This window comes from Littorina saxatilis, linkage group LG1 (genome assembly GCF_037325665.1).
Source record: "Littorina saxatilis isolate snail1 linkage group LG1, US_GU_Lsax_2.0, whole genome shotgun sequence".
NCBI lineage: Eukaryota > Metazoa > Mollusca > Gastropoda > Littorinimorpha > Littorinidae > Littorina > Littorina saxatilis.
In genome coordinates this window covers 80,401,827-80,419,326 of record NC_090245.1, presented here as the reverse complement: position 1 = coordinate 80,419,326, position 17,500 = coordinate 80,401,827, and the positions used below count along the sequence as shown (strand labels likewise).

The following is a 17,500-nucleotide window of genomic DNA, read 5'->3' as shown; positions in this document are numbered from 1 at the left end:
ACCTCCCGATCACGGGGCGGACGCCTTACCACTAGGCCAACCGTGCCGGTACAAACACACATACAGACACAGACACAGACACAGACACACACACAGACAGACACACAGACACACACACACACACACACACACAGACACACACACACACACACACAGACACACACACACACACACACTTACTAAATCTTACTAGCAGAATAAGGAAGATTCCTAGTTAGCATTAACATAAGAAGTAATATCATTACGTACTGGTTATTGGTCGACAGTAGAATCGTTGTCTACTGTTGGTATCGCTGTCTGATTGGCTCTTTCACGAGACCTGCACCTACTCAGCGTCACCCGCTTGTTTCGCGGCACTCCAGTTTTCAACTCGACGAATGCTGTTCGTACTTGCACGTGTTTTCATTGGATATGTGGATATCGTGTCAGTCCACCCCGCGTCTTGGCGAATTAGGATAAGGCCGTGCCTTATAAAAATACCCTGATATGATGCACCGCCCAAGTTACTTCCACCCAATTGTCGCGGCACTCCAGTCTGTATGACGACGAGTACGGTACTTTTCATTGGACCTGTGGAATTTACTTAAGACCAATCCCAGTAGCGATTTCGTAGAAGGCACACGTGATGCGATGCGCCGTCTACGTTGCTGTCATTGACAGCGATTCGGTGATAACCATCCAACCAAACGTGCACCTGTGATATGATACCATAGCCCATTGCACTGCGCAGGCCTAGCGTAAGGTCACTTGTTAATTTATTCATATCGCTCCTTTCCGGCTTGAAGGAAAGAAAGTGGTCGGCGGCACTTGTTGCTTGCAACTATTCTCTGTCCCGAGTCACTGCTGCCTGTATGCGAACACCACTGACCTTTGTTTTAGACATCCGGTGTATTATCCTCGACCCTTACCTGTAATAGTGCCTCTTAAAATGCTTTCATGGCATAATAAGTTTGACTTACAAAATTAGGGGGTGTACTTCGGAACTGAACTCTCACACTTTCTGCAAATGAGCTATATCATTACAGGTACTTTCAATTACTTGATAGTTCTCTCAGAAATATTTACTCTGCTGTCTGCGGTTAAACTGGTATTGACATTTTTGCAACAAAGTTTTTGTTCTGAAGTGCATTTTTCAAAATAATACGTCTACTTTGCCTTAAAATTGTGTATAGCTGCTGCCCCTTTTGGGTACCTAGAAAGGTTGTTTCAGAGACTATTATATGCATGTGTCTGTCAAATGAAATCAAATTTGCCCGGGAGTACCGACTGTGCATTAAACTCCTTAACTTAGTAATGGAAGGGCGCTGGTTCTGAGCGACGCTTAGTTCTCGAGTTAGGTGTGACCACATGTCATTTATAACTTTCGTCTCCGTCGAAGATCTTTCGTATTTCAATCAGTGTCATTTCCCAGTTCTGTGTTCTTCGGTAATTTTGACTGATAACAAGTTGAGAAAACCAATGACATTTTATTTTTGCGAAGCAACATAATTATGAAAAGAAAAGTGAGCGTGCAGAGGTATGTTTGGGTCCTGCAAGACTTTATGACCAACGATTTCCCCCTTGGAAGAAAATGAAGAGGTCTGCTTTATGTCTGCTTTAAAGGTAGGGAGATTGTACAGCGCACACGGTAAATTGCAAGTCGTATTGGACAATAATGTTGTTATTCTTCTTTCTTCGAAGTACCGTAGATTTGTTCTTGGTCATATTTTCGAGCTGTGCATTGCTATATTATGGAGAGAAAAAAACCACGTTTGAACGCAAATTCGCAAAGAAATGTAGATCATTTGCTCCGGAACTGCAACGTCGATTTGCCAAAACAAAACATTCTGGCTCAATCTGCGGAAACAGGCTGGTAGTGTCATATTTTTTAAATGGGTTTGGAAGAACTGCCTATAAATTACATAGCGCTCCGGCTCTGTTCTTTTTTTCGTCACACCCAAAACCGTTATTTGTTTTGGGCGACGCAGCATTACAGATTTTTTTGTTCGATTTGGTTCCTCGTCTAAGATCCCAAGAACGCATAATAAGATCGACTTGAGAAATGTCCATGTCCATAATACATGATAAAGACGGAATCTTGTGCTCAGACTGGATGGAAGTTCACCACAAATTGGGAACATAGGCCTACTAACTAATATACAGTGATTGGTGGGATCTTCGATTTTTGATTCAACGCCACCCAGTGCCGCTTTGTTGGGGTAGAATTTCCGAGACTACTGCTGTATGTTCGCGCAATTAGACGACGTCACGATGTTTTTACGTTAATGACGTCATCCACTCATTTCGACCTTTTTTCTCGCGCGTGTGTGTGTGTGTGTGTATGTGTGTGTGTGTGTGTGTGTGTGTGTGTGTGTGTTTGTGTGGTGTAAGGGAGTGGGGTGTTTATGTGTGTGTGAGTGTGTGTTTGGATGATATGAGTGTGTGATTTGTGTGCGTGATTCATATGTGTGTGTGTGTGTGTGTGTGTGTGTGTGTGTGTGTGTGTGTGTGTGTGTGTGTGTGTGTGTGTGTGTGTGTGTGTGTGTGTGTGTGTGTGTGTGTGTGAACTTATTTCAAAATTGTCACACTTGCATGCTGTTGGCGATACAGTTATGGCCATCGATGTTTAATGATCAGCTCATTTTTAAAGTGTTTCTTTGTAAGTCTACTAAACATACAACTGGGTTGAAGTACCGGACATGTAAAGTTTTGTTTCGTCATAATTCAACGGTTGTTTTTAACGTTAACGTGGGTTTGTTGGCAGTTTATCAGTATTTTGATTTATTTCTGACGTAACTATTGCGGATGTGTTTTTAAGTGTTCTGTGTATGTGTATGTGCACTCATCAGCAGCAGCTTCCCTTCAAAAAGGTTCTTGATGATTGCGAACTTTTACCTCAGATTACATGTTTTTTTGTGATGTAGCTAATAAAAACGGAAACAATTGTCTTATTAACATTAACCAATTCAGTCTGTAATTAATGAAGTATTTGTAACAGTCTATGTTTTGTTGTGCCTGTGAGTGAATGCTTCAAAATCAGTATCGACCTTACTGATCTTTTTTGTTTATGTGTTTGATGTAAGTGAGCCACTACGTTCGAATACATTGTCGTTACCCCATCATCGTCTGAAATTACTGAATCATTTGTTACATTCTTTATATAGGTGTATAATATGTATGATGTCTGACTGATTGTTTGAGAATCAGTGTTTATCCATTTTTGTTTCTTTTTTTGTGACTGCTGCAATAGTACGATTCCGTTCAAATAAAATAAAAATTGTGTGAAGTGAAAATGTGTTTGTGCTGCTCTTTTTCGTAAGGACCCTAGATGAATGTCACCCATGGCTTTGTGTGTTGCATGGCCTTTCTTCCTTCCTTTTACGAAAAAAAAAATATCGTCTTGTTTTTGAACTCTGTCTGTTCTCCGCACTAACTAAGTTACGTGATGATAGGAAGATGTTTACCAGTGTCACAAACACACACACACACACACGAACACACACACACACACACACACGCACACACACATACATACACACTCTCTCTTCCCCCTCCCTCTCTCTCTCTCTCTCTCTCTCTCTCTCTCTCTTGCTCTCTCTCAGTCTCTCTTTCTTTGTCTCTAATTCTTTATCTTTGTATATGTTTTGTTAAAAGTGACATCTATCTCTCTCTCTCTCTCTCCCTCTCTCTCTCTCTCTCTCTTTCTCTCGCCACTCTTGTCTGTGACATAACGTTTTGAGGTTTTGTCGATAGTGTCTGTCATTCTTTGATGATATCAAATCACGGCAGTCAGGTTCGGAGTAGGAGAATGACAGTGAGTAGACCAGGATAATAATAATCCATCAGACTTAAACGGTGTGTCTTTAACACGATCCCTTGCAGCCAGAAATGGCTGTTTACGGCATGAACGATCTCCGATTTGATAAGCCCTAATATCTCAGAAGAAAACCTGACACACACACACACACACACACACACACACACACACACACACACACACACACACACACACACGCACACACACACACACACACACACACTGAAGCCCGGATAATGTCATACATCTTGTGCATACTATGCAACATATTCAGATATGTAAATCAAATGCCCCAATAATTCACACGCACAAATAACACTGACCAAGCAAACTGTCAGTTCTCAAACGAAACGTTTTGATTGACTTATTTGTGATGAAGCTACACGATGCTTGAGTATTTGATAATTTTGTTTTACACAAGAAATGAAAACAAAATGAACAAAAAACATACATTTTGAGGTAAAAATTTGCAATCATCAAGAACCCTTTTTGAGGGAAGCTGCTGCTGATGAGAGCACACACACACATACACAGAACACTTGAAAACACATCCGCAAACGTTACGTCAGAATGAAATCAACATATCAATAAACTGCCAACATACCACGTTAATGATCAATAAAAAAACCACCCGTTGAATTATGACGAAACAAAACGTTACATTTACGGTACTTCAACCCAGTTGTATGTTAAGTAGATATACATACAAAGAAACACTTTAATAACGAGCTGATCTTTAAACATTGATGGCAACATTGATGGCCATTACTGCATCGCGGGGACAGTGTCTAAAACACGCGGGGACACGCGGGGACACGCGAGGACAGTTTTACTGCACGCGGGGACGGTTAAATAGCCCACGGGGACGTTATTTTATAACATTCTGACCACAAAAAAAAATATTAAGTAAAAAAAAAAAAGTTTTTTTGAAAGTTTTTTTTTTTTAAATACATAAAGGTAAGTCAGAATGTTATTATATAACGTCCCGGCGTGCTAATTCACCGTCCCCGTGTGTCCCCGTGTGTCCCCGCGTGTCCCCGCGTGTCCCCGCGTGTCCCCGCGTGTCCCCGCGTGTTTTAGACACTGTCTGAAACACGCGGGGACACGCGGGGACACGCGAGGACAGTTTAACTGCACGCGGGGACGGTTAAATAGCACGCGGGGACGTTATTTTATAACATTCTGACCAAAAAAAAAAAAAAAAAAAAAGAATATTAAGTAAAAAAAAAAATTTTTTTTTTTTTAGAAATACATAAAGGATAGTCAGAATGTTATTATATAACGTCCCGGCGTGCTAATTCACCGTCCCCGTGTGTCCCCGCGTGTCCCCGCGTGTCCCCGCGTGTCCCCGCGTGTTTTAGACAGTGTCCCCGCGTGTCCCCGCGTGTCCCCGCGTGTCCCCGCGTGTTTTAGACAGTGTCTAAAACACGCGGGGACACGCGGGGACACGCGGGGACACGCGAGGACAGTTTTACTGCACGCGGGGACGGTTAAATAGCACGCGGGGACGTTATTTTATAACATTCTGACCCCCCCCCCAAAAAAAAAAAAAAAAAAATATTAAGTAAAAAAAAAATTTTTTTTTTTTTTTAGAAATACATAAAGGATAGTCAGAATGTTATTATATAACGTCCCGGCGTGCTAATTCACCGTCCCCGTGTGTCCCCGTGTGTCCCCGCGTGTCCCCGCGTGTCCCCGCGTGTCCCCGCGTGTTTTAGACAGTGTCTAAAACACGCGGGGACACGCGGGGACACGCGGGGACACGCGGGGACACGCGAGGACAGTTTTACTGCACGCGGGGACGGTTAAATAGCACGCGGGGACGTTATTTTATAACATTCTGACAAAAAAAAAAAAAAAAAATATTAAGGCTGGAGAACACTTTGGAGGCCCAATTTCAAAGTGATTAGGTAGTTTTAAAAGTTACTTTTTCTGTTAGTTCAATGTTTGCTTTATCAGGAAAATACAAAATATAAAGGGCTTAACGCGCAAAATTTTAAGATAACGACTGAAGTTTAAGCATAGGTATCAGATTTTTTCACGCAAACACTACTGAATAAGTTGCAATATTGTATTGTGAAAATGTAAACAAAATAACAATCAGATGATCACAAACTGAAGAAGATAAATAGGGAAGCAAAATAGAACATTAAACGTAGTGATTTTACTTGTGAATTCGGAAAATAATCCTTTTGTATCCATTTTGAAGCTCAATTTGAAGCATGGAACACCAACAAACATTGATTAAAAGTGTTAAAGTGATTACAGTGTTCAGAAATAGTGTTAGATACCAAGTTGAGTTATCCCTCTTTACCAATTTAAAAAAAAATACACCTCTTAACGCGCAAAATTTTGAACTGTGATGCTTTTACTACCCCCACCCCCTTCCCATTTGTCAGAAAAGAGTGCATATTATCTTCCAAATAGAAAAGCAGGGTAGTCAGATGATCAAAAACTTAAGAAGAGAAAGAGGGAAGCAAAATAGAACATCCAACATAATGATTTAACTTGTGAATTATGAGAAAACTATTTTTTTTACCCATTTTTGAAGCTTAATTTGAAACTTGGAACACAGACAAACATATATTAAAAGTGTTAAAGTGATTACAGTGTTCAGAAATAGTGTTAGATACCAAGTTGAGTTATCCCTCTTTACCACTGTTAAAAGAAATACACCTCTTGTCGCGCAAAATCTTGAATTGTGATACTTTTACTTCCCCCACCCCCTACCCATTTTTTCAGAAAAGAGTGCATAATTATTATCTACCAAATAGAAAAGCAGGGTAGTCAGATGATCAAAAAATTCAGAACAGAAATAGGGAAGCAAAATAGAACATCCAACATAGTGATTTAACTGGTGAATTCTAAAAAAACCCCACTTTTTTACTCATTTTATTAGCTTAATTTAAAGCTTGGAACTGAAGACAGAAAAAAAAAATTAAAAGTGCTAAAGTGGTTACAGTGTTCAGAAATAGTGTTTGATACCAAGTTGAGTTATCCCTCTTCATCACAGTTATAAAAAAAAACACCTCCTGTCGCGCAAAATCTTGAACTGTGATGCTTTTACTACCCCCACCCCCTACCCATTTTTCAGAAAAGAGTGCATATTATCTTTCAAATAGAAAAGCAGGGTAGTCAGATGATCAAAAACTTAAAGAAGAGAAAGAGGGAAGCAAAATAGAACATCCAACATAATGATTTAACTTGTGAATTATTAAAATAATATTTTTTTTACCCATTTTTGAAGCTTAATTTGAAACTTGGAACACAGACAAACATAAATTAAAAGTGTTAAAGTGATTACAGTGTTCAGAAATAGTGTTAGATACCAAGTTGAGTTATCCCTCTTTACCAATTAAAACAAAATACACCTCTTAACGTGCACAATTTTGAACTGTGATGCTTTTACTACCCCCACCCCCTTCCCATTTGTCAGAAAAGAGTGCATATTATCTTCCAAAAAGAAAAGCAGGGTAGTCAGATGATCAAAAACTTAAGAAGAGAAAGAGGGAAGCAAAATAGAACATCCAACATAATGATTTAACTTGTGAATTATGAGAAAACTATTTTTTTTTACCCATTTTTGAAGCTTAATTTAAAACTTGGAACACAAACAAACATAAATTAAAAGTGTTAAAGTGATTACAGTGTTCAGAAATAGTGTTAGATACCAAGTTGAGTTATCCCTCTTTACCACTGTTAAAAGAAATACACCTCTTGTCGGCCAAAATCTTGAACTGTGATACTTTTACTTCCCCCACCCCCTACCCATTTTTTCAGAAAAGAGTGCATATTATCTACCAAATAGAAAAGCAGGGTAGTCAGATGATCAAAAACTGAAGAACAGAAATAGGGAAGCAAAATAGAACATCCAACATAGTGATTTTACTTGTGAATTCTAAAAAAACCCACTTTTTTACTCATTTTATTAGCTGAATTTTAAAGCTTGGAAGACAGAGAGAAAAAAAATGAAAGTGCTAAAGTGGTTACAGTGTTCAGAAATAGTATTTGGTACCAAGTTGAGTTATCCCTCTTCATCACAGTAAAAAGAAACACACCTCTTGTCGCGCAAAATCTTGAACTGTGATGCTTTTACTACCCCCACCCCCTACCCATTTTTCAGAAAAGAGTGCATATTATCTTTCAAATAGAAAAGCAGGGTAGTCAGATGATCAAAAACTTAAAGAAGAGAAAGAGGGAAGCAAAATAGAACATCCAACATAATGATTTAACTTGTGAATTATTAAAAAAAACATTTTTTTAACCCATTTTTGAAGCTTAATTTGAAACTTGGAACACAGACAAACATAAATTAAAAGTGTTAAAGTGATTACAGTGTTCAGAAATAGTGTTAGATACCAAGTTGAGTTATCCCTCTTTACCAATTTTTAAAAACAACAACCTCTTAACGCGCAAAATTTTGAACTGTGTTGCTTTTACTACCCCCACCCCCTTACCATTTTTCAGAAAAGAGTGCATATTATCTTCCAAATAGAAAAGCAGGGTAGTCAGATGATCAAAAACTTAAGAAGAGAAAGAGGGAAGCAAAATAGAACATCCAACATAATGATTTAACTTGTGAATTATGAGAAAACTATTTTTTTACCCATTTTTGAAGCTTAATTTAAAACTTGGAACACAAACAAACATAAATTAAAAGTGTTAAAGTGATTACAGTGTTCAGAAATAGTGTTAGATAACAAGTTGAGTTATCCCTCTTTACTACTGTTAAAAGAAATACACCTCTTGTCGGCCAAAATCTTGAACTGTGATACTTTTATTTCCCCCACCCCCTACCCATTTTTTCAGAAAAGAGTGCATATTATCTACCAAATAGAAAAGCAGGGTAGTCAGATGATCAAAAACTGAAGAACAGAAATAGGGAAGCAAAATAGAACATCCAACATAGTGATTTAACTGGTGAATTCTGAAAAAAACACCACTTTTTTACTCATTTTATTAGCTAAATTTTAAAGCTTGGAAGACAGAGAGAAAAAAAATTAAAGTGCTAAAGTGGTTACAGTGTTCAGAAATAGTGTTTGGTACCAAGTTGAGTTATCCCTCTTCATCACAGTTAAAAGAAACACACATCTTGTTGCGCAAAATCTTGAACTGTGATGCTTTTACTACCCCCACCCCCTACCCATTTTTCAGAAAAGAGTGCATATTATCTTCCAAATAGAAAAGCAAGGTAGTCAGGTGATCAAAAACTTCAGAACAGAAATAGGGAAGCAAACAATAACATCCAACAGAGTGATTTAACTGGTGAATTCAGAAAACACACACTGTTTTACTCATTTTATTAGCTGAATTTAAAGCTTGGAAGACAGAACAAATAAATTAAAAGTGCTAAAGTGGTTACAGTGTTCAGAACTAGTGTTAGATACCAAGTTGAGTTATCCCTCTTCATCAAAGTTAAAAGAAACACACCTCTTGTCGCACAAAATTTTATACTGTGATGCTTTTACTACCCCCACCCCCTACCCATTTTTCAGAAAAGAGTGCATATTATCTTCCAAATAGAAAAGCAAGGTAATCAGATGATCAAAAACTTAAGAAGATAAATAGGGAAGCAAAATAGAATATCCAAAATAGTGATTTAACTGTAGATTTCAGAAGAAAAAACCCTTTTTTTTAATCATTTTTGAAGCTGAATTAGAAGTTTGGAAGACAGAAAAAACAAAGAAAAAAAGTGCTAAAGTGGTTACAGTGTTCAGAAATAGTGTTAGATACCAAGTTGAGTTTTTGCTCTTTATAAAAGAAACACACCTCTTGTCGCGCAAAATCTTGAACTGTGATCCTTTTACTACCCCCGCCCTCTACCCATTTGAACAGAAAAGAGTGCATAATTTAATTATTTGTATTCTCTTCCAATTAGAAAAATAAGTAAAAGCAACTGGACATTTTTAAAATACATCTTTTCTGTCAGTCCAAGGATTGCTTAGTCCATTAAAAACAAACAGACTAGGATTTAACGCACCCATTTTAAGAAAAAGTTAACATGATAATTGATATAATTATCAGACTTTTTTTATGCAATTACTACTGAAGATTCCAGACCAGGTAAAACAATCATTTTATATCCTTTGTCACATTTTTTTTTTTATATAAATCTATCTATAGCGAGTCTTGTCTCTTTGTGTCATTTAGTTATTTTCAAGAATTCTATCCTGGCAACAACAACAACAAAAAGTGAAAAACACCTACCTACCTACCCTATTTTTTTTAGCCATGTTAATAGAAACAGACAATTTATTTGTTTTGGCCTAAAGATCTTGAAACATTTGTTTTAATAGAGAAATAACAAGTACAGCCATTAGCTGTGTCACTCGAATTTCTTTGTCAGGCTGAAACTTAGCTGTTGCGTTGGTGTCTGCTGTGTGTATCTGGGTCCAAAGCAACTTTCACATTCTCATCTACACACTCACGTTACACAAGTATATATATATATACAATTCCACCCACAGAGGCGTTCGGGGATGGGGGTCTCGCACACGGGCGAATCACACCACAAAATACAAAGTATAACGTACACAGATTTTACTATTGAACCAAAAAGCAAATTAAATCATGAATAAATCAATCAAGCAAAACTTCCATACAATGACACACTCACTCTCGGTTCACACTGAGCTCTGGACGTGCACACTTGGCAGCACGTATACCGTTCCGGCACCGTTTGTCTTCCTGCAAGTCCAGCATAGGCACACGATTGTCCAAGAATCACAATAATCCTCGTGAATGTCACAGCAGGCATAGTAGAAAAGTCCAAAAGGGTGCGTTGATGGTGGTAATCCGGTGTACACACACACACACACACACACACACACACACACACACACACACACACACACACACACTCCGGTTTGGTAAGTTACCTGATAAATAATGTAGCCTGTGGATTTAACGGGGAGACTGGTCAGACAGGAAGAGCATTTCACATTTCCGATGTTCAGCGATAAACTTGTTTTCTTCGAGAGTTCGATCTTCGTGCGATTCTGGCGCGTTGTCACCAAGAACGTAAAAAAAAAACCAGGATATCATCATGATGCCTCTCTACAAAAACCAGGCAGTCTAAGAACTCTTCATCTAAAGTCAGTCAGTATTAGCCCCTCAACACAATCCTGCCGCCAATGAACGTGTGGTTTTTAACTCACAAGACGGATTTGTCGTCTTCCATTGCGAAATTCAGATCTACCCCTACTACGTGCATTGATCTGAGCAATAAAATGTAGATGCGATAATCTGCAAACATCTCTTCAACACAATCTACATCTTGTCCCATCGTGATTTCTGTCGGCAAAGAACATGTGGTTGAGTTCTCAGCACACAAGACCGATTTGTCATCTTTCAGAAATTCAGATCTGCCCCAAGTACGTGCAATAAAATGTAGAAGCGATAATCTGGAAAAAAATCTTTTCGCGTGAACGCTGCCACGTTGTCATCAGTCCGATGTCTTTTATCAAGAGCAGGGATGAACACACTTTTTCATCAGTAGTTTGTTATGTTTATCCGCAGACTGCTTTCCATTACTTGTCGTCTGTTTTAGCTTGACTCGTGGGGTTCTTCAGCAAGGCAAAAAGTGCTTGTTTACTGACACGTTCTCACGCACGACATGTCGTAAATGCAAGTTCTAACGATTGTTTTTTATTGCACTGATAGAGAATGTCGATATTTGTAAACGTCTGCCATTTCCTAATGTTTATTTCATTATTTTGCATACGCATATGGCTAGTAAGTGGATAATCTGTTACGACACGAAACGCGTTCTAAATCCGGGAAGGGAGGCTACTCCAACGTAGAAGGGAGGCTACTCCAACGTACTTTCCAAAGTGTGCTCCAGCCTTAAGTAAAAAAAAAAAATTTTTTTTTTTTTAGAAATACATAAAGGATAGTCAGAATGTTATTATATAACGTCCCGGCGTGCTAATTCACCGTCCCCGTGTGTCCCCGTGTGTCCCCGCGTGTCCCCGCGTGTCCCCGCGTGTCCCCGCGTGTTTTAGACAGTGTCTAAAACACGCGGGGACACGCGGGGACACGCGGGGACACGCGGGGACACGCGAGGACAGTTTTACTGCACGCGGGGACGGTTAAATAGCACGCGGGGACGTTATTTTATAACATTCTGACAAAAAAAAAAAGACAAAAAAAAAATATTAAGTAAAAAAAAAGATTTTTTTTTTTTTTAGAAATACATAAAGGATAGTCAGAATGTTATTATATAACGTCCCGGCGTGCTAATTCACCGTCCCCGTGTGTCCCCGTGTGTCCCCGCGTGTCCCCGCGTGTCCCCGCGTCTTTTAGACAGTGTCTAAAACACGCGGGGACACGCGGGGACACGCGGGGACACGCGGGGACACGCGAGGACAGTTTTACTGCACGCGGGGACGGTTAAATAGCACGCGGGGACGTTATTTTATAACATTCTGACAAAAAAAAAAAAAAAAAAAAAAAAAAAATATTAAGTAAAAAAACATTTTTTTTTTTTTTTAGAAATACATAAAGGATAGTCAGAATGTTATTATATAACGTCCCGGCGTGCTAATTCACCGTCCCCGTGTGTCCCCGTGTGTCCCCGCGTGTCCCCGCGTGTCCCCGCGTGTCCCCGCGTGTTTTAGACAGTGTCTAAAACACGCGGGGACACGCGGGGACACGCGGGGACACGCGGGGACACGCGGGGACACGCGAGGACAGTTTTACTGCACGCGGGGACGGTTAAATAGCACGCGGGGACGTTATTTTATAACATTCTGACCAAAAAAATAAAAATAAAAAAATATTAAGTAAAAAAAAAAATTTTTTTTTTTTTTTAGAAATACATAAAGGATAGTCAGAATGTTATTATATAACGTCCCGGCGTGCTAATTCACCGTCCCCGTGTGTCCCCGTGTGTCCCCGCGTGTCCCCGCGTGTCCCCGCGTGTCCCCGCGTGTTTTAGACAGTGTCTAAAACACGCGGGGATACGCGAGGACACGCGGGGACACGCGGGGACACGCGAGGACAGTTTTACTGCACGCGGGGACGGTTAAATAGCACGCGGGGACGTTATTTTATAACATTCTGACCACAACAAAAAAAAAAAAAAAAAAAAAAAAATATTAAGTAAAAAAAAAAATTTTTTTTTTTTTTAGAAATACATAAAGGATAGTCAGAATGTTATTATATAACGTCCCGGCGTGCTAATTCACCGTCCCCGTGTGTCCCCGTGTGTCCCCGCGTGTCCCCGCGTGTCCCCGCGTGTCCCCGCGTGTTTTAGACAGTGTCTAAAACACGCGGGGATACGCGAGGACACGCGGGGACACGCGGGGACACGCGAGGACAGTTTTACTGCACGCGGCGACGGTTAAATAGCACGCGGGGACGTTATTTTATAACATTCTGACCACAACAAAAAAAAAAAAAAAAAAAAAAATATTAAGTAAAAAAAAAAATTTTTTTTTTTTTAGAAATACATAAAGGATAGTCAGAATGTTATTATATAACGTCCCGGCGTGCTAATTCACCGTCCCCGTGTGTCCCCGTGTGTCCCCGCGTGTCCCCGCGTGTCCCCGCGTGTCCCCGCGTGTTTTAGACAGTGTCTAAAACACGCGGGGACACGCGGGGACACGCGGGGACACGCGGGGACACGCGGGGACACGCGAGGACAGTTTTACTGCACGCGGGGACGGTTAAATAGCACGCGGGGACGTTATTTTATAACATTCTGACCAAAAAAAAAAAAAAAAAAAAAAAAATATTATGTAAAAAAAAAAATTTTTTTTTTTTTTTTTTAGAAATACATAAAGGATAGTCAGAATGTTATTATATAACGTCCCGGCGTGCTAATTCACCGTCCCCGTGTGTCCCCGTGTGTCCCCGCGTGTCCCCGCGTGTCCCCGCGTGTCCCCGCGTGTCCCCGCGTGTTTTAAACAGTGTCTAAAACACGCGGGGACACGCGGGGACACGCGGGGACACGCGGGGACACGCGAGGACAGTTTTACTGCACGCGGGGACGGTTAAATAGCACGCGGGGACGTTATTTTATAACATTCTGACCAAAAAAAAAAAAAAAATATTAAGTAAAAAAAAAAAATTTTTTTTTTTTTTAGAAATACATAAAGGATAGTCAGAATGTTATTATATAACGTCCCGGCGTGCTAATTCACCGTCCCCGTGTGTCCCCGTGTGTCCCCGCGTGTCCCCGCGTGTCCCCGCGTGTCCCCGCGTGTTTTAGACAGTGTCTAAAACACGCGGGGACACGCGGGGACACGCGGGGACACGCGGGGACACGCGGGGACACGCGGGGACACGCGAGGACAGTTTTACTGCACGCGGGGACGGTTAAATAGCACGCGGGGACGTTATTTTATAACATTCTGACCAAAAAAAAAAAAAAAAAAAAAAAAATATTAGGTAAAAAAAAATTTTTTTTTTTTTTTAGAAATACATAAAGGATAGTCAGAATGTTATTATATAACGTCCCGGCGTGCTAATTCACCGTCCCCGTGTGTCCCCGTGTGTCCCCGCGTGTCCCCGCGTGTCCCCGCGTGTCCCCGCGTCTTTTAGACAGTGTCTAAAACACGCGGGGACACGCGGGGACACGCGGGGACACGCGAGGACAGTTTTACTGCACGCGGGGACGGTTAAATAGCACGCGGGGACGTTATTTTATAACATTCTGACAAAAAAAAAAAAAAAAAAAAAAAAAAAAAAAAAATATTAAGTAAAAAAAAAAATTTTTTTTTTTTTAGAAATACATAAAGGATAGTCAGAATGTTATTATATAACGTCCCGGCGTGCTAATTCACCGTCCCCGTGTGTCCCCGTGTGTCCCCGCGTGTCCCCGCGTGTCCCCGCGTGTTTTAGACAGTGTCTAAAACACGCGGGGACACGCGGGGACACGCGGGGACACGCGGGGACACGCGGGGACACGCGAGGACAGTTTTACTGCACGCGGGGACGGTTAAATAGCACGCGGGGACGTTATTTTATAACATTCTGACCAAAAAAAAAAAAAAAAAAAAAAAAAAAATATTAAGTAAAAAAAAAACATTTTTTTTTTTTTTAGAAATACATAAAGGATAGTCAGAATGTTATTATATAACGTCCCGGCGTGCTAATTCACCGTCCCCGTGTGTCCCCGTGTGTCCCCGCGTGTCCCCGCGTGTCCCCGCGTGTCCCCGCGTGTCCCCGCGTGTCCCCGCGTGTTTTAGACAGTGTCTAAAACACGCGGGGACACGCGGGGACACGCGGGGACACGCGAGGACAGTTTTACTGCACGCGGGGACGGTTAAATAGCACGCGGGGACGTTATTTTATAACATTCTGACCCAAAAAAAAAAAAAAAAAAAAAAAATATTAAGTAAAAAAAAAAAATTTTTTTTTTTTTTAGAAATACATAAAGGATAGTCAGAATGTTATTATATAACGTCCCGGCGTGCTAATTCACCGTCCCCGTGTGTCCCCGTGTGTCCCCGCGTGTCCCCGCGTGTCCCCGCGTGTCCCCGCGTGTTTTAGACAGTGTCTAAAACACGCGGGGACACGCGGGGACACGCGGGGACACGCGAGGACAGTTTTACTGCACGCGGGGACGGTTAAATAGCACGCGGGGACGTTATTTTATAACATTCTGACCCAAAAAAAAAAAAAAAAAAAAAAAAAAAAATATTAAGTAAAAAAAAAAAATTTTTTTTTTTTTTTAGAAATACATAAAGGATAGTCAGAATGTTATTATATAACGTCCCGGCTTGCTAATTCACCGTCCCCGTGTGTCCCCGTGTGTCCCCGCGTGTCCCCGCGTGTCCCCGCGTGTCCCCGCGTGTCCCCGCGTGTCCCCGCGTGTCCCCGCGTGTTTTAGACACACCGACGCGGGGTGTTCTTCTTTTGATTTTCTTTTCTCTGTGGCATTTTTTTTTTGGTCAGAAGCTTTAATAATTCTGTGTTATGTTTATTGCCGATTCTCTTATGCTGATTTTCTTTTTCTTTCCTCAGATTGCATGTCTTCGTCTTTTCCCGTTCTCTTTTGATTTAATGACCTTTCTAGAAGCATACTGAAATCCTCAAAAGATCAAACGTGAATGACGTCAATATTTTCCTTTTAAAGTTTACGTTAAACAATGATTGGATTTCTTTTTTCCTTTGTAGAACTTCTCTAACTTTCTTTCTTCTCTCTCTCCCTGTTTAACGATGTAGAGGAGAATTAACCCTGTTCTGGTCATCGAGACTGTTGACCACGGATGAGGGGGATTGGTGGCCCAGTGGTTTCTGTATCGTGCTGCATTTTATCAGGTGCAGGGTTCGACCCCACCCTTGTTTTTAATTTTTTTAATTTTGTGTGAGTGGCACCAAAACAACAAAAAAAATAAAAAATCAGCTGAAAACTAGTAAGTACATGTAGTTGTCATAATCGTTTTGATGGTTGGTTGGCTGTTCAGTTCTCATGTCACTTCAACGTAATTTATTAATGTTGCCTATTTCTATTGTCATGGTAGTCTCCGTGTTCGAAACTATTTACATTTAGGTCTATCACAGTGAAGTGAAGAAAGCTATAAAAACCTCAGATCTGTTCACACTGGTTATTACTTCAAATCTTGTTAAAATTCTTGATCTCCTTTAAAATGTGTAAAATGTTGTACGTTAGGACATCGCGGAATCCTTACGGTAACACGTGATGCAAGAACGTATCGTACAAAATTCACATATATGCGTGCTGGATGGGTGCAGAGTTTTGGTTATTTTTGTTTTTTTTTAAATTTTTTTACACATTCGAGTTAGGTTTTCCAAAAGAAATTGCAAATGAAAGAAACTTGGCCAAAAACATATTGCAACACTTTGTCAACCTCACGTAAAAAATAACAACCATGTCATGTTATTTTACTTTCTATGACCTTAAAGGCGATTTATAGTTGAGGTACAAACATTGTTACAGTATTTTTTGTGGCGGACAAGTTTATAAGCATACTCTATCATTTACATTTATCCTCTTTCCTGTTTCTTGCTTACCACATACACGCTTGGGCTTTTGTACATTTTGTTAAAATTCTTTTTTTCACAACGCGGCTCTTATAATGTCCAAAGGCAAACGGACATGCCGTGGTCACTCCTCGTCCACCGTGTCTCGCAGTCCGAGCCGCGTGCCTTCGCCAGGAACCAGACTGTACATCCTGCGGACCACCACACCGGCCATCGTTCAGAACACCTCTACCGACTCGACTGTTGCAACCACTGGTCAGTTTTTACATTTAGTTAAGTTTTGACTAAATGTTTTAACGTAGAGGGGGGAATCGAGACGAGGGTCGTGGTGTATGTATGTCTGTGTGTCTGTGTGTCTGTGTGTGTGTGTGTGTAGAGCGATTCAGACTAAACTACTGGACCGATCTTTATGAAATTTGACATGAGAGTTCCTGGGTATGATATCCTCAGACGTTTTTTTCATTTTTTTGATAAATGTCTTTGATGACGTCATATCCGGCTTTTCGTGAAAGTTGAGGCGGCACTGTCACGCCCTCATTTTTTAACCAAATTGGTTGAAATTTTGGTCAAGTAATCTTCGACAAAGCCCGGACTTCGGTATTGCATTTCAGCTTGGTGGCTTAAACATTAATTGATGACTTTGGTCATTAAAAATCTGAAAATTGTAAAAAAAAATAAAAATTTATAAAACGATCCAAATTTACGTTCATCTTATTCTCCATCATTTTCTGATTCCAAAAACATATAAATAAT

At 40.3% G+C, this 17,500-nt stretch overlaps 1 protein-coding gene across 1 annotated transcript in view; it reads left to right on the top strand.

Annotated features, from left to right (window-relative positions):
* Nucleotides 1–17,500, top strand: part of LOC138981133 (uncharacterized) — a 64,900-nt gene that overhangs the window by 19,780 nt on the left and 27,620 nt on the right. Inside the window, exon 2 of the mRNA XM_070353975.1 lies at nucleotides 16,853–17,002. Coding sequence (XP_070210076.1) covers nucleotides 16,853–17,002 — 150 coding nt within the window. The remainder of the gene's footprint in view (nucleotides 1–16,852; nucleotides 17,003–17,500) is intronic.